Source organism: Monodon monoceros, unplaced genomic scaffold (assembly GCF_005190385.1).
Source record: "Monodon monoceros isolate NGI ecotype Baffin Bay Population unplaced genomic scaffold, NGI_Narwhal_1 Super_Scaffold_13, whole genome shotgun sequence".
NCBI lineage: Eukaryota > Metazoa > Chordata > Mammalia > Artiodactyla > Monodontidae > Monodon > Monodon monoceros.
Genome location: NW_021703769.1, coordinates 21,003,516 through 21,028,331, shown reverse-complemented (window position 1 = coordinate 21,028,331; position 24,816 = coordinate 21,003,516). Strand labels below are relative to the sequence as shown.

The window sequence follows — 24,816 nt, the reverse complement described above, 5'->3', positions numbered from 1 at the left end:
GAGGCAGTGCCTCCTTCAATGTTGTGCCTCCCACGCCTCTTGCTCACCTTAGTCCTGGCCCTGACCTTGAAAATACTTGCTAGCCTACTGGGCCAAAGGAGAAAAGCTCTGAGTGCCAGGCGCCAGTTAGCAAGCACCTTTCCCACGAGGATAGTCCTGCTGGCTCCCTTCTCCTCTCCATCTATCAAAACCTCTCTCAAGCCAGCTCAAGCTAAACCCTCCCCTTTAGGGCCAGGGAGACGTGGCTTCCAAGGTCTGAATCACGAATTTGTGCAAATGACTTAACTTCTTTGAGTCTCAATTTCCCTATTTGCAAATAGGAATAATGATACATAGTGGTATTATTGGGTTGGTATGAGGATTAAGTTAGATTATAAATACATTTATGTTTTTTTTAAAAAAACCAACACAATGCATAACATATAATAAGTAGACATTCAATAAATATTATTTCCCTCTCCCTTTGACAATATTTACCTTTTGAAAAATTGTAGGATTTTCAATCTTTAAAAAAGGTTACATACTGCCCTTATTATATTCTCTAATTTGTAAAGTAGAGAGATTACAGAGTGAAGTAGAAACACTACTAAGTGAGAAGTTAGGAAATCTGACCCTGCCACAAACTTGCTGGATGGCCCTGAAAATTCATTCTGCTCTTCTGGGTCTGAAATTTATCTGTTTGTTTATTTATTTATTTCCCATTAGCAGTTAACAACACGGCAGGTGAGGCTAAACAATAAAAAAAAATTTTAAACAGAAGGTGCCAGCAATTCTCTACATAGGTAGACACAGCCAGTCATCCTGGGGCCTCTCCAGGGGGCTGTCAGGGCTGTGCAGACCCAGTGTTCAACAGTGACACCATGTGGCAACAACAGAAACAACAGCTCCACCAGACTGACAACAGGTCTTGCTCTACCTGACTTTTGGAAAAGAGTCTGGTCTGATTCCTACAGATTGAATAAGCCCTGGATAATCTCATATAATTTGGATGTGTATATAGGAGACCTCCAGAGGGTGACACTAAACTTCCTGTTAATTAAGCAGGTGCTTCCTGGAATTATTAATTGGGGAAATAATGTGATCTGACCATACTTGTACCTACCATGTTGATAAACCAGTTCATTTCAGTTACACTGCAGATTCGGCTGTCTCCAAGAAGCTTCATGTCCATAAACCCCACGAGTCTGTGTTACTCCAGGCTTTCCACATAGCCTTCTGCTGTTTACAACCTCCTTTCCGTCACCTTCTCAGTGAACGAGACGAAACAGTCCAGAGGTATTTTGCAAATAGCAAAGCACCATAGAAATGACTGTTACGATCATCTTACTTGACTCTCAGTAACTCAGTGGTGCAGGCAGTTCAGGAAAGTTCCTCAACTTTACAGATGAGGAAACCGAGGCTAAAGAATTGCCTCATGGTCACACAGCTGAAAAGTAGCGAAAGCAGGACTTGTGCCTAGACTTTCACGTTTGGAGTCGGCTGTATCTGTCCTTAGTCCCTCCAGACCTAATTGATGGTGGCTGTCTGTCTGGGTGCTGGTGGTTATAAAGGCAGACTTTGAGGCTGGCACATTCTTATTTCAGAGGGAGAAAGGAGACAGTGGGAAAGTAACAGCCAGTAGCTACTGAGCAATTACTTCATGCCAGGCTCTGGGCTAAGCTGTGTGTATCATCTCAGTGAGGTACATACATCCTGTGTTATTAACATTCCCACTTCCTACATAAGAAAACTGAAGCTCAGAGAGGTGACATAGATCCCCCAACTTCATAGTGATGGAGCCTGGATTTGAACTTGGGGCATCTGACTCCTGAGGGCATACATGAATCCCACGCTACTACCCCCTGCTCTGAGACGACACGAATTCACCGATAATTATGATTAAAGTTAAAGATAATTGGAAATAAAGAAGTCTAAATGTTGTGACCCTTGTCCCTAGAAGAAATGGGGAAAGAGACAGTGCAAATGCAGTTTTAATGGCCAAATAAAGGAAGCAGGCATTTGTACAGCTTGTCAGGGAGAAGAAATAAGGATGGAGAGGATATGGCTTAAATGATGTCAACATGGATATGTGGAAATTGGCTGCAATGTTTCAGTGAGACTCTTCCTTCTAAAAGAACAGCAAATGTGTATGGAGCTATTTCTGTGGGTCAGGCTCTGTGCTAAGCAGCTTAAATGAATGATCTATTTCCTTCCAGTTCCAACCATCTCTAATTCTGGCTCCTAAGCCTGAACTTTTAGCTGCTACATTCAATTTCTTTCTATTACTAAAATGACGCACACGGTCCCTCTGCTTATCTGTCCTCCTGATGTGCCAGGTCCCCGACAGGCATGAGCAACTCAGGAAAGGCTAGTAGGACCTAAGATGCTGTTAGCGATTCTTGACGCTGGGGCAGTAGGGGTGGGCACTGAATAGCAGAAGAGTAGGGCAGAGTCAGCAACTCTGTGAAGGGTGTGGGTAAGTTCTAGCAGTGGGCATCTGAGGCTTTGGTCTCCAAAGGCCTCTCCCCACCCTTTCTTAAAACAGTCTCCACCCTCTGAGCTTAGAGATAGGCATATGACTCAAGCCTCGCCAATCCTGGTATCCCATTCCTCTGGCTGCAATAGTTGGTCCAAGCATGGACACAGGATCCAAGCCTGGCCAATCCTGGTACCCCATTCCTCTTGCCACAGTGATTGGTCCAAGCAGGGACACAGGAGCCGAGCCTGGCCAATCAGGATCCTTCCTTGTGATTTTTCTATCTGCAGCTGAAGGGAAGGAGTTCATTTTCCTCTCCAGAGTAGGATTTTGACCCTAGTGCTGCCCTGGGCTCCAGCCTTGAGAAACACCTAGCCTGTAAGAATGATTCTGGCAAGCAGTAGAAGCAGAGACAAGAGACAGAAAGAGTCCTGGAGGAGTTTGATCAGCGGAACATCTCGGGCCTTGGTCCGGATCACCCTGTCCTGGTCTGAGTAAGGATCTGTCATTTGCAGCAAGTGAGTCCTGCCTAAAACACTTTTCTTTCCCCTTTGCCTCAGGAGAGGCCTCCCTGAGATCTGGGTTGAAGGAGTCTCCAGGGAAGAAGTGAGAGTCCTGATGCCACAAGGGCTCCAGGGAAGGTCTAGGACATTCTCTACTATTTCCATTGAAGCTGCACCACTTCAGCCAAGACAGCCAGATGATGCCCACAATGCTAGTTCCTGGGGGGCCAGAGAACCCACAAGGCTGGCCTCCCTCCCTGTTAGTCAAAGTGCAAACGTGATTGACTCCTAGATGTCAGAGGGTAAAGGGCCAAGTGACCTTCCTGTCCATTTGTGGGGCTGAAGTGTTTTTTGGAGAAAGCAATGATACCTGAAAGCCATCCCACGTCCCCAGTTCATGCCCTTCAACAACACACTCACCAGCCCACCTCCTTCTCTGCTCACCTCCAGCCCCTGGCCTTCTGGGAGAGCTTGTCCCCTGGTCCCACATCCCTCTGACTTACACAGGCTGCTTCGCGCACTTGTTCACACAGGCGCTTGGCAGGGATCAGGAAATCCAGGAGGAAGTTCAGTCCATCGCCCCGGAAGTCAGAATCCAGGAGACGGAACACCTGACCCAGGATGGTGGGTGCTGTGGCCTCAAAAGGGGGATAGAGGCCCGCCAGGGCATGCTGGATGGCTGCATCCAAGGATGGGGGGTCCTGTGGGGGACAGGAGGTGAGGATGAAAAGTGATAGTAGCGATAATAATAAGGGTAGGGGCCACTTCCTCTGACCTTCCTGACCTCAGATAACTAAGGCTCCTGCTAACTCTGAACTCCTCTGCTACACCCTCCCACTCACACACCCCCTTCAGCCACATTGGCCTTCTTTCCTGTTCTTCAAACATACCAGGCACAATCCCATCTCAGGGCCTTTGCACTGGCTGTTCCCTCTGCCTAGAATACTCCTCCTTAAGACATCCTCACTCCCTCACCTCCTGCAGATCTTTGCTCAAATGTCATCTGCTGATCCAAGGTGGAGTAGAGGAACAGGGGAAGGCATCCAGGTCAGGGCCAGAGGGAAAGGAGAGGTCAGCATCCCCAAATGTCACCACCTGGCTGACCTGCAGACCTGCACATCTGCAGTTTGAAGCTGAGCCACCAGCAAAGCCCAGCCTAGATGAGACAAGCCCCAGTCCATATGCAGACACATGAGTGATAATGAGTGATTGCTGTTTTATACCACTCAGTTGGGGTGGTTTATTACACAGCAGTAACTAACTGATACAAGTTGATATGATTGATGCGAGCTCCATCGTCATCTATCCAGGATGCCTCCTCTAGATGTTTATGGGGCACAGACCATCAATACATAAATCTAACTCAATACCCTCCTAAGCTTACCCTTCCCCCCACATCCCTACCTTAGTGATTGCCTCCCCATCCAGTCAGACTCCTAAACCAGAAATCTGCTCATCATCCCGCCCCTTCCTCCTGCCTCCCCTGCCCACAGACAACCCTCAGCCACATCCTATACAGTCTTCTCGCCTCCATCAGCTCACCAACCCACTCTCTCTGCTCTGTTCGCCTGCCCCGCCCAGATCCAGGCCCCCATCACCTCTTCCACTGAATCACCTCCTCACTGTTTTCCCTTCTCTAGTCTCCCTCCTCTCCAGAATTTCTCCACCAGGACCCCAGGGTGATCTTTCTCAAATGCAAATCTGGCCTTGTCAGTCTCCTGCTCAAAGGTTCGCCACTGCCTTCAGAAAGCACCTGGCCACACCTCCAGCCTCACTGCTCTCCCTAGGCTTCTGCCACTATGACACACACGTTCCCTCCCTTGCCTCCAGGACTTTTCACATGCTGTTCCTTCCTCCAAGGATGCCTTCTACTTCCATTCCCACCAGGCTAACTCCTTGTTCTGCAAGATCCAGGTCACCCCTCGTCTCTTCTAGGAGACTTTCTCTGATCTCCCACTCCCACCCTAGCTGGGTCAGGTGTCCTCATTTCTGGGCTCCCATGGCAAATCCCATGCTGATTTTTGTCTCCCTCGGTGGACCCCGGGCTCCCTGAGGACAGGAGTGGTAAGCAGAATAATGCTCCCCACCCCCCAATGCCCACATCCTAATCTCTGGAACCTTACATGGCAAAGAGGAATTAAGGTTGCAGATGGAATAAAAGTTGCTAGTCAGCTGGCCTTAAAGTAGGGAGATTATTCTAGATTATCCAAGTGAGTCCAATCCAATCACAAGTGTCCTCAAAAGTAGAAGAGAATGCAGAAGGGGCGAGAGTCAGAAGGAAAGGTGACTGTGGAAGAAGCATCGAGAGAGGCAATGCTGCTGGCTTTGAAAACAGAGGCAAAGCCAAGGAATGTGGGCGACTCCTGGAAACTGGGAAAGGCAAACAGGTTCTCACTGAGAGTCTCCAGAAAAGAATGCAGCCCAACAGCACCTTGATTTGAGCCCAGCGACGCCCACGTTGGACAGCTGATCTATTGAGCTGCAAGATGACACATTTACGCTGCTGTAAGCTACTAAATTTGTGGTCATTAATTTCAGCAGCAATGGAAACTGACACAGCCGGCACTGACTCCTATTCTTCTAGGGTTTTCAGTGCCTGGCACAATATAGGTGCTCAGTAATGTGGAGGGATAAATAAAGTGTCCCTCTCTGAACCACACCTTCTCCATCTGTAAAATAGGCAAGTGGGACAAGGCCAGAGGGTCCCAACCAGGTGTGGTACTACGGTCCAAGGGTTGTGATTTTTGTCTCTTAAAAAAGCCTGATGAAAGCCATTCTGGTTGCCCCAGACTGGCTGCAAGTTCTGAGTCTATCTATCGCTGAAGGATGTAAAGGAAGATGAGAATAAACAAGAATCCAGCATAAAGGGAGCTTATTTAGAACAGAAAAATCACTTTTTATAAATGAGGCCCCTGGAGACAGGGAAATAAAATAAAGACTTTGAGGGAGAGGAATAGAGCCTGTCTCCATCCCAGAAAGATTCTAATGCCAGGAGGCTGTAAAATCGGAGACACTAGCCCAGGGCATTTAGACAAATGTTGGTGTCACTGCTGTGTCCCCAGCACCCACACAGAGCTGAACACAAGGTAGGCCCTCCATCGCTATCTATAGAATGAATATATGAATGAAGGAATGAATGAATGTCTACAGCCCCCATTCTGAAGGAAAGAGGGTCCTGGCACCGTCATTGGTAAGCCCAGACACAAGGGTCACCCCCATAATAATGACAGTTTCTAGGTGCCTGCTATTCACCAGGCCCTCTACTCACATTCTCTTTCTTGGCCACACAACCATCCTAGGGGCAAAGTAGGAACATCCCATTCTGCAGATAAAGAAACTAAGACTCTTTATCTGGTCCAAGATCACAGAGAAGGGGAGAAAGACAGAGCCAGGATCCAACGCAGGTCTGGACGGGTCAAGTCTACCCTCTGCCTCTGTCCCTGGGTGTCTGCCTTGGGGCCACCACCAGCCACCAGCCTTGGAGGAGGCCTTCTCAGCTGTCTATCCTGCACTGCTTCAAGTGGGGCCCAATAATGATGTTTACCTCTCACAGACCAAGGCTTGCAGCCTGGAACGCCTTGGCTTTCGCACACTGGCTCAGCTGGCCGCACACTGTAACCATATAAGGGGCAGCCAGTAAAAAGGAAGAATGTTCCAAGTCAACGGGACTCCGAGCTCTTGGCCAGAGCATTACCTGCTACAGGCCTGAGCCCCAGGGGCTCATAAGCGGTCCAAGTATTGGGGGAAGCACACGGTGACGAGGCCCAGGCGGCTGCAGGGAGGAAAGCTGGCTCCTCTCCACTCAAAATCAAACGGGCAGCCCAGCCTGGGACCACAGGAACCCAAACACCATCGGCCAGACATGGGCCCCTCAAAATGATTTCCGTGAAACTTAATCGACATGTTTCCATTCCTCCCCCATGAGTGCAGCCCAGCCGGGCCTTTAACTGTTCCTCAACAGGAGCTGAGGCAGGAGATGGTGTGAAGCTGAGAAAGAAGTGGGTGTCACAGGCCAGAGCCAGTCTGAAGCCCTTCAGCCCCCTCCCGTGCGACTCAGGGCCAGAGATGGAGCCCACCAAGGGGGCTGACACCTATATGATGCTCACAGACCTTCTGGACTGACCCAAGGAACCTTGTATGGTGCCAAAGGGCACAGAAGAGTGTCTGTTCCCAGCAGTCCTGTCTGGGCAGGGGAGGAGTCGGAGTACAGGTGTTTGTAAATTTCTGATCAATGTCTTTGCAATGAGCCTCTATTATTATTGCAATCTTAAGTCTTATCAAGTAAAATAAACAAGTATGAAGTGCATAGGTTGATGCATTTTTACCTCTGTATGTACCGTTGGAACCACTACCCAGATGGACATACAAGACTTCCACCACCCCAGAAAGAAGCCCCCTCCCAGGCCAAGCCCCCAGTCCAGCAGTAACTACTCTTCTGACCATTGGAATTGAAAAAAAAATTCCCATGCAGTGTGATCTCCACTGTGTAAAAGTGTGTGTAAGCCGAGAGGCCATGAAATAAAGTGTTAACTGCAGTTACCCCTGAGGGCTGTGAGGGACAGGGGCCTCGTAAGTCACAGTTGCTGGATTTTCCAAACGTCTGTTACCAGACTGTAGAGCTCTTATAATTGGGGGTGGGGATATAAAAGTGTGATTGTGTGTGTGTGTTTTTAAGTCTGGTTCCCTTTTTAAATGGTCTCACCAGATGTTGTTAGTTGGGCCTTCTGAGAGGTGGGCTGAACTCTTCTTAAAGGTCCAGATTTATCCATTTACTCCAACAGGCAAAGATTTTAGCATCATTTAGCATCGACACCTCCTAGCTTGGGAAGAGAGAGAACTGAGAAAAGCTGAGGTAGGCAGTGTCCTAGGGCTACTACCTTCAACCCCTGCTCTCCTCCGTGGCAGAAATGCCTAGGAAAGGTGAGATTCCACCCTTGACTCACTGAGTTATCTTAGCCTCAGTTTCCCCATCTGTAAAATGGGACCATTGGGCTTATCTATCTCTAAGGGCCCTTCCAAGTGGGGACTTTCTAGAATTCAAGGTACAATCAGGTTCAGGAAGGTTTGGAACTGGGATGGTTCCCAAATGGGATCAGTTAAACCACAGTTGGTGAGAAAGTTTACAAAGGTCTGTCTCATCCATCTCCCTACTCAGGTCCAGGGAGGGTCTAAACCAGCAGCCACAAATACAAATGCCTACAGGGGCCTGAGAGTTGACATGGAAGATGGAATTGGTCCAAGTGTGAGAAAATAACCCCTCTAGCCCCTTGGTAAGTGGCCCCTGACAGTCGGCCTCAGTGTCAGGGAAACAGGGAGTGGTGGGGCCTGGGGCACACACCGCATCTCATCAGCTCCAGCCAAGAGTTGCCTTTGCCCAGCATTGCCAGGTCTATTGAAATTTTAGTAAAACCTCCCCAAATTTTAAAGGTTGGCCAAACCAAACACATCTGTAAGCCAGATGCAGCCCAGTGGGTGTCAAGCTGTGACCACAAGGCTCAACTACCGGGGGCCTCCTCTTGAACTTCTCCAGGCTGGAGAGTCTAAACCCAGCGTTCTGCTGCTCTGGCTGCCAGGAAGTTATTGCTCACATCCAACTAAGGCTTCTCCTGCTTTAAATCCTTTTTTGTGTGGGTGGAAGTATGAGTGAGAATTGGCTCCTTAATAAAACCTTTCAGAAACTGGAAAAACAACCCAGACGCAGTGAACTGAGAAGCAAGTGGGCGTTAGAAGACCCACATTCAAGTCCAGCTTTGTTATGTATCATCCGTGTGACCTTGAGCAAGTCAGTTCACCTCTTTGGGCCTTAGTTTTGTGTTTGTTCCTTTCCCTCTTATCCCTTTTGCCTCTGCCCTGGGGTTCACCATCCCCCACCTAAACCACATAATAACAATTTTACTAGAGCTTCTTACTGAGCAAGGCTTCTGTGGCATGCCTTATCCTAAGAACCTTTTGTACATTCTTTTATTTCATCTTCCCAACAACTCTATGGGATGGGTATATTTATTCCCATTTTACAGATTAAGAAACTGAGCCCAAGTAAATGGTAGAGCTGGAGTATGAACCTGCCCACATAACTCCCAGTTCCTCTGCCTCTTCCCCAGGCTCCCTGCCACCAGGCCAGGCTCCCCTTTGGCCACGACAATAGCCTTTCTAACACACAGATCCAACTGTGACCCTCTACTGCTCAACGATCTTGAGTGGCTCCCCATTGCCTGAGCAACTCAGCCTGGCATCAGTGGCCCATCAATCTACACCCAGCATACCCTTCCTATGTCTAATACACACAACACTGTAGCTCGGGGCTTCCCAAAGACCCATGCGTCGCATTCATGAGTTTTTCTTGCTCTTCACCTAACCTAATTTACTGTTTCCTTAATATTAATTATTTACTTCATGTTCGTCTTTTTGTCACTTCATTTTCAACTTAAATTTATTTGTATTTATTATCATGTGATTGTACTGTTTAAATCACTTCCTAACACCCATTAAGATGAAAAGCTATATAAAAAATGTTCATCTAAGCGCCAGCAAAAGTCTCCCCTCCTAGGACCCATGGTGGGTTCCTCACTTTGGGAAGCACTGCCTGAACTCCCACTCACCCCTCTCCAGACTGGGTGAGCTCTTTCCCACCCTTCAGAGCCCTGCTGGACCCACATCTCTTTTTCATGATACATGTGCTTCTAGGCAAAGGGACGGACTCCCACTACCCATCATACAGCACAGAATTCTCAGTGAATGGTCTGCCTTCACCAGCGACTGCAAGCCCCCCAGGCAGGGAGCAGGGCTGACTCATCTCCAGGCCCTGATCCTTACACAGGGCCTGGCACACAGCAGGTACTTTGGGGGACCACCATGAGGTAAGTACTTTGGCAATGTTGAATGAAATGAATTGGACTCAATCAGTTTTTCTCAAAGCATGCGATGGGATCACAGGTGGCCCACAAGACAATGTGGGGAGGACACGAACTTGACGTGAAATCACAGTAAGAAAGTTACTCCAATTCTCTCCCAGTCCTCTTGATGACACCAAAGAGAAAGTTCAGTGCCAGTATATCTTTTTTTTTTTTTTTTTTTTTTTTTTGCGGTACGCGGGCCTCTCACTGTTGTGGCCTCTCCCGTTGCAGAGCACAGGCTCTGGACGCACAGGCTCAGCGGCCATGGCTCACAGGCCCAGCCGCTCCGCGGCATGTGGGATCTTCCCGGACCGGGGCATGAAACCGCGTCCCCTGCATCGGCAGGTGGACTCTCAACCACTGCGCCACCAGGGAAGCCCCAGTGCCAGTATATCTTGAACACCTCTCAGACACTTAGTTATTACTCCTTTTAAGAAAAAGAAAATCGTCCTCAGGCTTAGAATCATCCATGGCCAACTTGATCGAGCCAGAATTTTCTAACATATATTTGCCTTCATTGTATGTATTTTTACAGTTACTTTCTATTTATGACAATGAATACTGATTTTTCATGGTCATGATATAAAATTTCCTATTTAAATATATTTTTCAGTTTATAAAGTAAGTTGATTTAAAGAAAAATATTAAGCAAATAATAAGTAGTAAATTTTATAATTTTTTTATAATACCTTATCCAGTAAGTGGATATGCAAAATTTGTTATGACGATACTGAAACTTCAGAAATGTGGGATGGGATAAACCCTACATCCCTGTCATAAGATGCTCTGACCTTGGGCTGCCCCAGAACACTAAATAGCCATTAATCAAATTGCCCCACAAACATTACAACTGTGATGGGTACCATGAAGGAGAGATATACAGCATGCTAGAGTGAAAGTCAGGGGAATCGGGAAAGGCTTTCCTGAGGAGGTGACATTTGGGTGGAGATTCACAGGATGAATAGGAATTCATTAGGGGAAGGTGCTCCACTTAGCAGGAACAGGATGTGCAAAGGCCCTGTGGCAGGAGGAAGCACGAAACACAAGAGGCTCTGAACCAAAGTCAGAGTGGCTGGAGTATAGAGGTGATGCCAGAGAGATGGGCAGGTGACTACCTTTAATATATTTAAAGACAAAGGTGGGAGGAAAACTTGTCTCACTCCCATTCAGAAAAGAATTGTTCACCCTTTGAGAGGAGCCACCCAGTGCCTGACCCTTGATCTGAGGGGTCTGGGGTTCAGCGAGGAATTTCTGGATTCGAAAACTAATAATTGGGTTAAGTCTGAAGCTAGGCAAAGTTTGGCAAACACCACTTGGTGCAGGTGGCTCTGGGGTGGCCGTGACAGCCGAGTCGGGCTCAGAATTCAGGCTGTCCTAACTGCCACTTCCTGGTAGAGTGACCTTGGGCAGCCAGTTAAGTTCCCAGAGCCTTGGGTCTCCATCTGTGGGGTGGAGACACCAGCAGGTTTACTGTTAGAGCAGGTGTGAGTTACGTGATCTCCCGGTGTAAATTGCCCAGCTCAGCGCCTTGCCTGTGGTGAGAGGTGAATAACCATTAGCTTACGATGATTACTGCCAAAGAGCTCCAAGAGTGACGGGTGTGTACACCTGCCCTGCAGTACATGGATTTAGGAGCCTGGTGTTGTGGTACATCTGTAGTATGTATGCAGGCGTATGCTCATATTCCAGCAATCTGGGAGAGCAGGTGGACACGGCTCGTGTGTGAGAGGGCACGTGTATTCAGCCGTGTGAGTCAGTGGGAGCATGTTTGGATGCTCTCTGTGTGTATGTGTGAACATGTCTGTAGAGAATTCTGCGTGTGCACAAATTCAACCGACACAAATTCAACCTGGTCGATCACAGTCAAGGGGCTAAAGCCATGACCTGTCCCCACAGCCCTTTTCCAAATCCCTACTGTTCCTATGAACCGGCCTGGGGCTCCTCGGCCTGGCTGGAGCTGGGCTGAGATTCCCTGCTAACAGGCTTTTCTTTCATTTTCTGTTACCAGATATTGACACAAACACAAACATACAACACCGCAACCTTCTTGAGGTGCCAGCCCAGGAAGACACGGTGTGGGGTATTGCCCTCTGTCCTCCCCCTCCCCTAGGCCTACCTCCCCACCCAATTCCCATGGGAGCACCTCATGCCGGGCCAATGTGCAGATCTGACACTGTTGCCCTGAGTCTAAAGGATCAACACCACCCCAAGTTTTGGTGAGCAATTCCCTCCTCTCCACCCTGTACCCTAACCCTCCTTGCCCTGTGCTCCCTGACTGGGCTGAGAGGGGACTTTAACCCCCAACCCCATCCAAACGCGTGTGGCAACAGTGGGCATATCTGACCCTCAGCCCCAAGTTTGAAATGCATCACCACCCCAAGTTTGTCCAAGGCCCAGAGGTAGGTTTCCAGCTCCGATCTGTGCTATGGGATGGGGCCGTATCAAAGTTTACCAGACATCCAATCTTATTCCATCCACTTCACGCGTGGACAGATGACGAGGACGTCGTTGCCAGAGATGGATTCCTGCACCCTCCACCCTTCCCCTGCTGGTGGAGGCAGTTAAGCACAGACCCCTAGCCAGGAACTGAGGGTTGTCTCAGTGTCAAAGGTAGGGGGTCTGCCCTGGACATCCCCTCGAGGGCTGTGCCCCATCAAAAGGGGACAGAGCAAGGTGGTCCAGGCCTTGGCAGGCGTTACCATGGTGACGGGGTACAAGCGGTGGCGGCGGCGGCGGCGGCTGCTCCTCTCCTGGGCGACGGCTCACTGGGTCCGGTCCGCGCGTTGGTCTGTCCGGTGCAGCCCCCGGACCCCCGCCTAGCCCTGGAGCGGGCGGAGCGGGCTGGCCCTGGGCGCCGACCCCTGCCTCATCTCCGAAGGGAGCTGGGGAGACTGTGAGAGAGAGAGAGAAGGGGTGCGGGAGAGACGCGCGGAGACCGAGACTGTGGACAGGCAGAGACTGGAAGAGCCGCGGGCGGCGCCGGCCGGGCCATCACCGAGGGCGGCCGCAGGGGCGGGGCGGGCGGGGCGGGGGCTGCTCCCCTCGTGGGACCCGGCGGCGGCCAATGGCCGCCCCTCGGAGCCGGCGCCTTTCCCCCACCCCGCCCGCCGCGGCGTGTGATGAGAACCAGACGCCCCGCTGCCTGCCCAGGGCCGCGCGGCTGCCAAGGGGAACTCGAGCCGGCGCTGCTCCTTTCTCCTTCCCCGCGCTCCCGCCTCCCTTGTCTCGCAGCCCGCCCATCCCCGGGAAGCGCCCATTTTACAGAGCGAGGCTCCAGCGCAGTCCAGACACTGGGTGAAGCGCGTACTGACTTCGGATTCAGAACCGGGGTCGAATCTCTTCCTCATGCATTTGCCCGTTGGGGCATTCCAGCAGGTCACGAACTCTCATAAGTCTCAGTTTCCTCATCTGTAAGATGGGGATGCTGCTGCTGATGGTGATGGTGATGATGGTACCTGCCTCTTAGATTTGGTGGCGAGGAGCAAGCGTATGTCCCAACGCCCTTCCCCTGTGAAGCCCACCTACACCCCACCATGACCACCCAACTCGTGGCTTAGAGATGATGGCGGCTGTTTGTGAGTTCTGGTCTTGTTTCTTTCAAATAGCGACTGGCTGTGTGATTGTGGCCAAGCCATTGTTCCCTGCTAGGCCTCAGCTTTGGAGGGAGACTGGGAAACTAGACGATAACTAAAGTTATTTCTGGTTGGATGACTCTCGGATTCACCCATTACTTTATCGAACATTGTACCAAGCACTGAGCCAGGGCAAGACAGAGCCCCTGCCCTCAGGTAATGTACAACCTAGTGGGGAAGATTGGCAAGAAACAGAAAAAAGTAATACCTGAGTGTGGGAACTGCTAATAAGGAAACAGACAAATGTTAGCATTGGGCACAGTAGGGGCATCAGTCTAGAGCTGGTGGTCTAGGAAGGAGGAGAGAAGCCCAGATCTAAAGGAGGAAGGAATTAGGTGAAGAGTGAGGGATGGGGTGGGGGGGAGAATCAGAGTTCCAGGAAAAAAAAAAAAAAAAAAAAAAGCATGTACAAAGGCCCTGAGGTGGTACTAAGCTTAAAAAAATTGGGAGTGAGTGAAGAACTGAAAACAGAGTATAGTAGTAAGGGTTTAAGTTCAAAGTCCAAGCAACATTCACAGCCCATCTCCCAACCCACATAGGTTAACCAGTCTTTTAGCAGATAGAACCCGAGCTAGGAGCCATTCCATCTTGCTATGTAACTTTTAACAAGTCCCTTCACATCCCTGGACCTCCATTCGTTCATTGTTAATTCGGGACTAAGAATCCCCACTAGCTCCACCGTGCCATTCAGCCTGGGGGAATCCCTCGATGGTATGTATTCAGAAATCAAATAAACCGTCTGCAACCTGCAAGAGCCGGTCTGGATGGTTTTGGTATCACTACTCCAGACCCGAGTTTTCGAGAGAACAGACTTGTTGATGTCAGGTGCAGAATTCTGCTGGGAGTTGGGGGGATCGTAACTTGGAGGTTCTAGATTTCCAGCTTTGCAGTGAGACAGAATTGACATGACATCTAGTGTTCTGGGTTTGCAGGCAGCAGGACTGACTGAGTTAGTTAGGCAGAGAAATGAAGGACTGGTGGAGTATCGGGTGCTCACAGAATCAGTGAGAAGGCTCGGGTCCATCCTCTGAAAAACGCAAGATAAGTGAGATGCTCCAGGAGTCTCATTGGCAGGAATGAGTTGTAAACCCTTGATGACCAATGGAGTTACATCAAGACAGACAAACATACCAAAGTAGAACTTTCCTTGTGTCAGGTACTTCTCTAAGTGTGTCATACAGAGTTATAATGAAGATTCTATTATTGTCCTCATTTTGCAGATGAAGAAAAAAAACTGAGGCACAGAGAGGTTATGTAGCTTGCCTGAAGTTGGTTAGGAGTTAACTGTGGAGTCCAAAATTGAACAAGGCTATCCATTTCTAGAAATGATGGTACAAACTACCTTCCTGTGCTACCACAATGAATCCCAAGCTATGCGTCTCTCCTTGACAGGTTCAAAGACTTAAAAGAGAGATGCTCATTGGGCCATGTGCCCAAGGTTCCACTAACCCTGAACATATCAGGAACAGCTGGTCATCCAAAAGTAAATTAGGTTGCATATGAAGGGTGGGAATGGATCTGAAATTGCATATAAACCACAAGTTCTCATTATAAAGTCCATTCCTTGGGTCTCTTGACATTCTTTGCAACTTTATTACTATCACATGTTCTTCCAAAAATGCTTTCTACTTAGATGGCTCAATGCCACATCCAACCAAAACTGTACACACACATACATATCCATACACCCTTGGCCTCGTATTGTGTGTGACCTCAAAAAAGTTCACTTTCCTGAGCCTCAGCTTCATCCTTTGTAAGCCAGAGAGAATAATATTTACTTCCTCATAGGATCATGGTGGGGATTAAGTAAATTAATGAGTGTAAGGTGCTTTGCACTGTGTCTGGTACACAGCAGAATTAATATACAACACATAAAATGGTGGTGTTTGTGGTAGGGACGAATGGTTTTGAAATCAGCCTCTAAATACACGGACTTAACTGCTGGATTGGATTTGGTTCATCTCTCAGGAAATTTCCAAAGGATTTTCCAAGGACTATTCAAGTATTCTTTTCCTCTCTCTTTGGTAAATGAATAACTGAGTCTTGCTCCAATTGCTACACTGAATTTGGAGAAATAACAAAATCCATCGCCGGTCTTACGTATGGTAGAGTGGAGAAAACCGGGAAGGGATGTGGAAACGGGCCCTGCTATTGATGTGCTGAGTAGCCTTGCACAGATTGAGGCCACGGTATCCTCAGCATAAAATGGAGGTTATAATCCTCTCCTCATGAGATTTTAGTGGGAATCCAATGAGATAATGCATTGAAAGGGCTTCACACAGTGCCTGGCGTATAATAGGTCCCTGGCAAGTGGCAGCTCTAACTATGATTCTGAGATTCCCAGGGCCAGATGCCAGGACATCTCATCGGGGGACAGTTTTACTTGGGGGAAGACAGTTGCCTAATTTTTTAAAAATGTCATGGTGGGGGGGGCGCTTCCCTGGTGGCGCAGTGGTTGAGAGTCCGCCTGCTGATGCAGGGGACACGGGTTCGTGCCCCGGTCCGGGAGGATCCCACATGCCGCTGAGCGGCTGGGCCCGTGAGCCATGGCCACTGAGCCTGCGCGTCCGGAGCCGGTGCTCCGCAACGGGAGAGGCCATAACAGTGAGAGGCCCGTGTACCGCAAAAAAAAAAAAAAAAGAAAAGAAAAAGTCATGGGGTTCAGAATTTATTCATTCAATAAATACTTATTTGTTCCTGCTATCAGGATAGCAAATACTTGGCACACGTGTGTACATTCACGCCTCTCCTACCCACAGTAGACATCATTAATCAATCACGGAACTTCCTGCTGAACCTAAAAGCAGCCTCAGAATCCTCCTCAACACAGAGCCCAGGCAGCTGCTACCAATCAATATGAGCTGGCATTACAGACAAGGCTTATTTACCATCTGTGGTCCCTAATGTACAAGGAAGATTGACACTGGAGAAGACACAGGCTCTGCAGACAGAAAGCTTGGGTTTGAATCTTGCCCGCTACACACCCTTATTAAAATGAGTAGGTTCCAACATATTGTACCAGCCATGCAGCGCGCCACTCACATGTCCCTTCAACAGAAAGCTGTGGATGACTCAGGATACAGATTGTGGCTGAGGCCACGTGCTTCCTGGGCAGCCCCTGGTTGAGCACACTGTGTACAAGGGTTGCCCCTTCTGCCTGATATGGGGCTCTTCTATAAACAGCCTCTGTGCCAGAGCCCCCCATCGGGCTGGCTGAGACTTCCTCAGTGCTCTAGCACAGGCTAAAGTTCTTTCTACCCAATCCTCCTTTCCTCCCCCTTTCCTTTCACAGATGTCGAACCTGTGGCATGGTTTGAAGGCTCTTCCTTGACTCTCCCTGCTCCCTCTCCCCTTTATCCTCCTCACAAGCATCACCCCCAATGAATTTCTTGCACTTCTAACTCTGTCTCTGGCTTCTGTTTCTCAGAGGCTGCAACTAACACAACACTGAGCTGCGTAAGTCTGGGCTGGAAAGGAGTGGTTTGCTCCTCTTCTCTGATGGTGACAGTAGGGGGTGGCACAGAGATGATTGTGAGGGCTGGGGGCCAAGAGCGACTCAGATCAGGGAGGCTGAAGGGCACAGTAACATAACCCATGGCCTCCCCTGGATGAAATTGGCCTTACCCATCAAGGACTCTTGATTGTAAATGACAGAAGTTCAACTCAACCTAGCTTAAATGAAAAAGGGATTTAGGGTCTTAAAAGTGAGAACTGGTACCAGAGGTCTGTCATCATTCTTCTGGTGGTTTTTTCCCTGTGGCCAAGGAAGAAGGCCTCCAGGAACTCCAGGCTTACTCAGGTCCTAGTACAATGACAACAAGTTTTTTCCCCTACATCTATATACGAATTCTAGGGAAGATCCTGATTGGCCTTGCTTGGGTCACATGTCTGTTCCTGAACCAATCACTATGGTCAGGGTAACAAGGATAATCTGATTGGCCAGAATAGATTTTGTGCCCACCCCTCAGGTGGGAACACATGGTGGTAGCTCTACCAGGACTGCATGGAGTGGGGAGAACTTCTCGAAGAAACCAGAAGGAGGGAGATGGAAATGCAGGTTAAGCCAACAAAAGCTTTGATGATCATTGCCCACTTCATAAATAGTAGGAAGAAAAAAGACAGAAAAGACATGGTTTTCTTCCTCAGTGACCTTCTCTTCTTACAGGGGAAAATATGATGTTTAAGTGAGCTCCCTGATACCAGGTCTTGGGTTGGGAGTGGAGGACGCCTGTGGACACACAGGTGCTTTAGACACTGTCCCAACTTCTCCTAGGATGCCCACAATCTGGTAGCAGGGACAGAGAAGGAAATCCATGAGAACAAAACCTCTCAGGGCCCATGAAACTTAAAACTTAACTTGTTTAACTGTCCTAATTTACAGCAGGGAGATCCACCCAGAGAGGGGTGACTCACGCAGTGTCACACTGCCCAGCCAGGACTACTATCTTTCTTACTTGGTCAGCTCTTAAAACTGCTTCATGGAAGAGGAGCCCATGATATATATGTAAGGGCCCTGAGTTCAAGTCCCTAGCTGCCCACTACCTCCCTGGGGGATCATGGGGGTTTGCCTAAATTCTCTGAACCTCGGTTTTCTCGGCTGTACAATGGAACCAGGAGCCTCTGCTTTGGCTCCCTCCCTTGCCTGTTGTGAGGCAATAGCCACAAGCACTTTTCATGTCCTGCATGGGATAGTGGTTCCTGAGATGCACTGGTTGATTGCCCACTCTATTCCAGGGACAGCGTGTGTACTGGGAGCTGGAGTAGCAGGGTGAACATAACAGAGGGTCCCTGCCCTCGTGTAGTACACAGTGTGGTAAGGGATCAAATCTTAATAATGAACACTTCATACAAATGGGGGTATGGTTGCTAAAGGGAAAAAAAGAGTACATATCCAAGGAACCCAGTAGATTCTAGGGATCTGGGAGAGGTGCCATGAAGGCTCAAGCTGGGATCTGACAAGAGAGAAAGCATTAACTAGTGAAAGAAGGCAGGGGAGAGCATTACAGTCAGAGGGAACAGCACATGCAGAAGTCCTGTGGCAGGAGAGCGGGTTGAAGGCACGAAAGAGGCAGAGTGAGAGGGACAGGGACACGAGAAGTGGGAGAGGTGGGCAGGGTTCTGCAGATCACAGAGAGTTCGAATTGTCTCCTTAGAGCCCTGAAAAGCCATGGAGGGAATTAAGGAGGGAGTAATGTGATCAGCTTTTTTTTTAATCAAGATTCCTCTAGCTGCTGGGTAGAGAACACAGTAGAAGGAAGGCAGGGGCTGAAGGGAGACCCACCAGCAAGGGGGCTATGGAGGGCTGGAGAAGTGTCTAGCTCCAAGGGCAGTGGAAACCAGGAGCCAAGGCCCCAGGGGAACTTGGGGCTGGAGACCCCAAAGCAGGGGGCACTGAGGGCCATCCTGCTTCCCTCAGTCCATCCATTAGCCCCCCACCCACCGTCTCTTTTTCTCCTAGTCCAGCCCTTGCTTGTTATTGTAGGATTGACTCCATGGATGACTCATCCAGGAGTTGGCTTTCTCGTTCCAGCCATGTCCCCGTCCCTGGCCACTTGGAGCTCCTCAGGGCCTGCAGACCTCGCCCCTCACCATCTGGGGAGGCAGCCAAGAGCCCCCCAGCTGAGGGGAGGTCCAAGGCCTCCCAGGACCACCTCCTCTGGGAAGCCCTGCCTGGTGGCCCCAGACAATCTTCCCCGCTCTTCTCAGCAGCACCTGTCTTTTCATTCATCCCTCAGGAGCTCACTTTCTGGTAAAGGAAGCAGGAAAGTGCTGGAATGGAGCTGTGGACACAAATATGCTAGGAGCCTAGAGGAGGGAACCAGTAACACCCCCTAGAGGTGGGGTCCAAGGAGTTTTCCCAGAGGAGGGACACTGGCACTGGGGTTGTGAAGGAAGAATAGAAGTTCACTGTGGGGAGAAAGAAACAGGGTGTGCAGGGGCTGATGGCAGGTAGTATCTGTAATGTGTGAAAGTGGCCCCGTGCATTCAAATGTTTGTGATGAATAAATGAGTGTTTGGGAAGAACATTGAGAAAATTCAATGTGGCTGCAAACTGGTGGCATATGAGCCAAACCAGGCAAACAGAAGGTTTAAAAAAAAACAAATCAAATCAGTTGTCAGTGTCTAAAAATAAGGAGGCTTTACATAAACTTCTGAAGCTGGGCAGCAACCTCTCCCTTCGCTAAGGCACTTGGTAGGCAGCTCACCAGAGCCCTCATCTGGTTCACTTTACTTGTTCATGCTACTTCCTGGACCCTGCAGACTTCTGAGTTTGTACCCCTGATCCAGATAATATGCTTTTTTCAAGGTTCTGGACTATGAGTTGCTCACAAGGCCAGGCACACAACAGGTGCTCAATTAATGTTTGTTAGCTAGGTGGATGGATAGCATGGTGATTCTAAAACATGCCCACGAACTTCTTTCTTTTTTAAAAAAAAATATTTATTTATTTTTGGCTGCATTGGGTCTTCGTTGCTGTGCCCGGGCTTTCTCTAGTTGTGGCAAGCGGGGACTACTCTTCGTTGTTGTGCGTGGGCTTCTCATTGTGGTGGCTTCTCTTGTCGCGGAGCACGGGCTCTAGGCATGCGGGCTTCAGTAGTTGTAGCACGTGGGCTCAGTAGTTGTGGCTCGCGGACTCTAGGGTGCAGGCACAGTAGTTGTGCATGGCCTTAGCTGCTCTGCAGCATGTGGGATCTTCCTGGACCAGGGCTCAAGCCTGTTTCCCCTGCATTGGCAGGCGGATTCTTAACCACTGAGCCACCAGGGAAGTCTCCACGAATTTCTTAACACTCCTCCTTTTACAAAGTGGAGCCCCCTTCAGTGTGGGCTGGATCTAGAGACTTACCTTGAAAGAATCAAATGTGGAGTAAGTGACGGTGTGTGACTTCTGAGACTAGGTCATAAAAGACATTGTGGCTTCCACCTTGCTGTCTCTTGGATCATTTGCTGTGGGGGAAGCCAGCCACCATGTTGTTGGGACACTCAAGAGGCTCTACAGAAACGCCCATGTGTCGAGGGACTGAGGACTTCTGTCAATAACCATGTTGCTCAACTTAGCAGCCATGCAAGCAAGCCATCTTGGAAGTGGACCTTCCAGCCCAACAAGCCTTTGGGTGGCTGCAGCCCCAGCTGACAACTTGATTGCAACCTCATGAGAGACCCTGAGCTAGAACTACCCAGTTAAGCTGCTTCCAAACTCCTGATCCACAGAAACTATGTAAAAAAATAAGTTTTTGTTTCAAATGCTGAGCTGGAGGTAATTTGTTGTGCATCTAACTAATATAGATGGATGGATGGATGAACGAATGAAGGGATAAATGGATGGATGGATGGATGGATGAGAGGATGGATGGATATAAGGTATGTAGGGAGGGAGGGAGATTCTATTCAGAAAGTGAGTAGAGGTGAGATCCGAACTAGAAAGCCAAAAAAATTTCGTAACACAGGAGTGCCATAGTCCTCTCTAAGTTTTAGGCGTGTCACACAGGCAGCCAGGTAGGGGAGGATGGAGTGGAAGAGCCTTAAGTCTGAGAGGTAAGCAAGAGGCTGTGTCAATCATCCCGGGGACACTGGGTGCCCTGTGTCTCCAAATCCAACTTCCTCGGAAAGCAATCCCACCCCAGTCTTTTGCACCCTGAGGTCCTGGTTTCGTCATTCCTCAGCCCCAGCTGGCCCTCTGATTTGTGGAGGAGGTCAAGACTTCAGCATTTCTCAGAGGCCTAGTCATATGCTCTTCACTCAGAGTCTTCTTTGTGTGGAGGAAGCAGTTTCTCCCTTGCCTGGTGGGGGGCTGAGGGTAGGGTCAGTGGCCTTCAGGAACCAGAGGGGGGGAGTGAGGGGTTGCGATCCTCTGTGGAGACCCCACTGGCCCTGGGCGTGATGGGAGCCATGACCACCAACCAAACATGGGGTTAGGTCAACCCTGAAATACAGTCTACTGGGGTTGTTTGAAATGGCCCAGCACTTCTGGGGAAATGTATATATGAATGGGACTGACACATATGAGAAGTTTAAATGCAAATCAGACTGCACTGAGATGCCATTTCTCATCCATCCAATTGGCAAATGTTCCAAAGCTTGACAACACGTGTTGATGAGCCTTTGAGCAAATAAGCACTCTCATATAACATTGGTGGGAATTTGGTAATATCAGCAGAATGACATGCTGTACCCTCTGACCCAGGATTCTTACTTCTAGGATTTATTCTAAAGCTATAATTACACAAATACTTTAAAACTTACATACAAGATTATTCACTGAGGTATTATTTGTAATAGCAAAATGAATTTTGGTACCATACAACGAATGTTATGCAGACATAAAAGCTGGGAGGAAGATCTCTATGAACCTGTAGGGAGTGATTTAAAACATACATTGTTAAACCAAAAGATAAAATAAAAGCAAGTGTAAAGGATTATGTATAGTATGCTACATTTCATGTAAGAAAAAAAATTTAATTATATATTTCCGCATGTATTTATTTATTTGATCATGCAAAAGAAACCCAGGAAGGATAAATCAGAAACTTATTATTGGGTTGGCCAAAAAGTTCATTTGGGTTTTTTGGAAAAAGCCAAACAAACTTTTTGGCCAACCCCAAACAGTTACTCATAAGGAGTTTGTGGCAATGCAGTAGAGAATAAAGAGATGGGAGTGAGACTTCTCTGAATATATTTTTATACAGTTTTGATATTTTAACCATGTAAACATTTTACATTTTCAAAAATTAAATTAAATGAGAAGATGAAAACCTAGACCCTAAGCTTGAAAACAAAGAGAAAAAAATGAGCTTAATTGTATGTCAAATTCATAATATAAGGGCTTCCCTGGTGGTGCAGTGGTTGAGAGTCTGCCTGCCGATGCAGGGGACACGGGTTCGTGCCCCGGTCCGGGAAGATCCCACATGCCGCGGAGCGGCTGGGCCCGTGAGCCATGGCCGCTGAGCCTGCGTGTCCGGAGCCTGCGCTCCACAACGGGAGAGGCCACAACAGTGAGAGGCCCGCGTACTGCAAAAAAAAAAGGGACACAGGAACCAACTGAAAGAGCTTCTAATGACCAAAGCTGGGACAATTTGAGCAAGAAAATAAAGCATTATACTGATATAAATAAATGAGTGGATAAATAAGTGGGAGAAAATAGATAAATCTCCTTGCAGAAGAATTCCAAATAATTTATGTAGATACATCACCTTCAAGGAGATGGAGCATAACTTGTCACTCCTAAAGTACGGGCTGCACATAGTGACTTCCTTCCAAAGAGCACAGGATGGAAAGGAAAAAAAAGAGTAACTTTACATGGAGAAACCTGACAAACACTACCTCAGCCAGGTGATCAAGGTCAACAACAACAGTGATAAATCCTGTTGGTAGTAAATACTCTTCGTATGTGGGCAAGGTAAGGTAATTGAGGTACAAACTGCCTTAGACAGCCTCGATTCTGTTCCCACCTACCTTGCAAAAATACCCAGAGAGGGCAATAGTCTTCTCCAAGGACACACAGAGTGTCCATGGCAGATCAAGATTCAAACCCTCTACCCTGACCTCTAGCCCAGGAATCTACCCCCAAATTCCAGAGTGCTGGAAATGGGAGGCACACAACAGGCCTATTAACAATATTACCCAAGCTGCCACTATGGGGACACCCATTTCACAGAGAAGATAAGTGGGGCTCGAGGGGCTGGTAGAATTTCTCCCGCATCACCTTGGAGTGGCAGAGCTGCAAAAAAATAGGATGTGGGGCTTCCCAAGTTATGTATGCCCCCAACAGCCACAGCTTAGCCTGATTTACCTTCATCCCTGGAATTCTCAGCTCTAAAATGTCTCCTTCACCAAATCTCTAGCTCTTTCCCCCTCTTTTCTTATGAGAACGCCCCTTCCCCTTGTGGCCCCACTTCAAGGCTTTAGGGCCACCCAAGGACACCCCAGGCCTCTCGCTGGGGTGAAAAGGCCTGGGCAGTGCGAAAAAACTGGGCAGATGGTGCTATGGCAATGGCAACAGGGAGGGGGCCAGGGTCATCCTGCGGCCTCTTCCCACCAGCCAGCCAAGAACTTAGCTCCTAATGAAAGGGCTAAATTGTCCTGTGCAGCTGTGCTTGTTTTTTCCTCCTCTTTCAATCTGCAAGGCTGATAGGAGAGGGGGGAAGGTCGCTTTCTTCCTGCCTGTGTTCTACCCCCCACCCCCAGGGAATCCCCCAGGACTATTCTACAAGGGCTATCAAGTGCCACTTTCCCTTTCTGGTTTCTTGTCAAAGCAGAGTCTCAGGTCTGCAGAGTGAGAAGGGGGTCTCAGATGCCATGGTGTCCAGCTGTCGCCACATCAGAATGACCCATGGGGTATATTACACGTAGAAGTCCCTTCTCCGGAATCGGGACCTCCAGGGCTGGGACTGGAAATTGTATATTTTCATAAACACAGCTGGTTGGTGAGACACCTGGTTTCACAGATTGAGAAAAACTGAGGTCCACAGAGAGCTGTGGACTTGCTCGCAGTCACAGAGTAATTTTTATGGCTAGACCCAAGCCAACTCATTCATTCAGTCAGTCATAAAAGCATTCACGGGCTTCCCTGGTGGCGCAGTGGTTGAGAGTCCGCCTGCCGATGCAGGGGACGCGGGTACGTGCCCCGGTCCGGGAAGATCCCACATGCCGCGGAGCGGCTGGGCCTGTGAGCCATGGCCGCTGAGCCTGCGCGTCCGGAGCCTGTGCTCCGCAACGGGAGAGGTCACAGCAGTGAGAGGCCCGCATACAGCAAAAAAAAAAAAAAAAAAGCATTCACTCAGCGCTGACTCTACCGGACTATATGTTAAAGATTTACCAGAAAGAAGGTTTGCTAACAAGATGCTCACAATAAGCAAACAAGCAACAAACGGGTCCTTCAAAAGCACAATGATAAGTCTGACCATTGAGATGTCCAAGATACTGCAGGAGCCCAGGAAAGGGTACTTAACCAGGCAAAGGAGCAGTAATCAGGGAAGGCTGCCTGGAGGAGGTGATAACCCAAGCAGACTCTTCAAGGAATCCTATGAAATGTAGTGGAGGAAAGGCCCTCCAGGAAGGTGGATCAGCATGAGTAAAGGCTTGGAGGTGATAAACAGCATGTTGTGCTTGGGCAGCCAAAAGCAGTTCAGTGTTGCTGAAGCCCAAAATCTGAGGGAGGAAGAAGTAGAATTTCACTCACTGATTCTATCTATTGAGTGCTTGCTATATGCTGGACCTTTTTCAGGCACTGGGTTTGGGCACAGTGAACAAAGTGGACAAAATCTTTGCCCTCGTGGGACTTACATTCTAGTGGGAAGGAGAGAAAAACACAAACTGGTAAGCAAACAAGCAAATAA

The 24,816-nt window shown here is 48.8% G+C and overlaps 1 protein-coding gene across 3 annotated transcripts in view; it reads right to left on the bottom strand.

The window, feature by feature from the left end:
• Positions 1 to 12,791, bottom strand: part of KIAA1755 (KIAA1755 ortholog) — a 42,228-nt gene extending 29,437 nt beyond the window's left edge. For 2 of the 3 annotated variants that reach the window (XM_029221952.1, XM_029221953.1), the window contains exons 1-2: positions 12,551 to 12,791; positions 3,462 to 3,659 (exon numbers count right to left, since the gene is read on the bottom strand). In XM_029221952.1, the coding sequence (XP_029077785.1) occupies positions 3,462 to 3,659; positions 12,551 to 12,553 (201 nt within the window). In that variant the 5' untranslated portion in view covers positions 12,554 to 12,791. The remainder of the gene's footprint in view (positions 1 to 3,461; positions 3,660 to 12,550) is intronic. The other variant, XM_029221954.1, reaches the window with a different exon arrangement.
• Between the last annotated feature and the right edge of the window lie 12,025 nt (positions 12,792 to 24,816).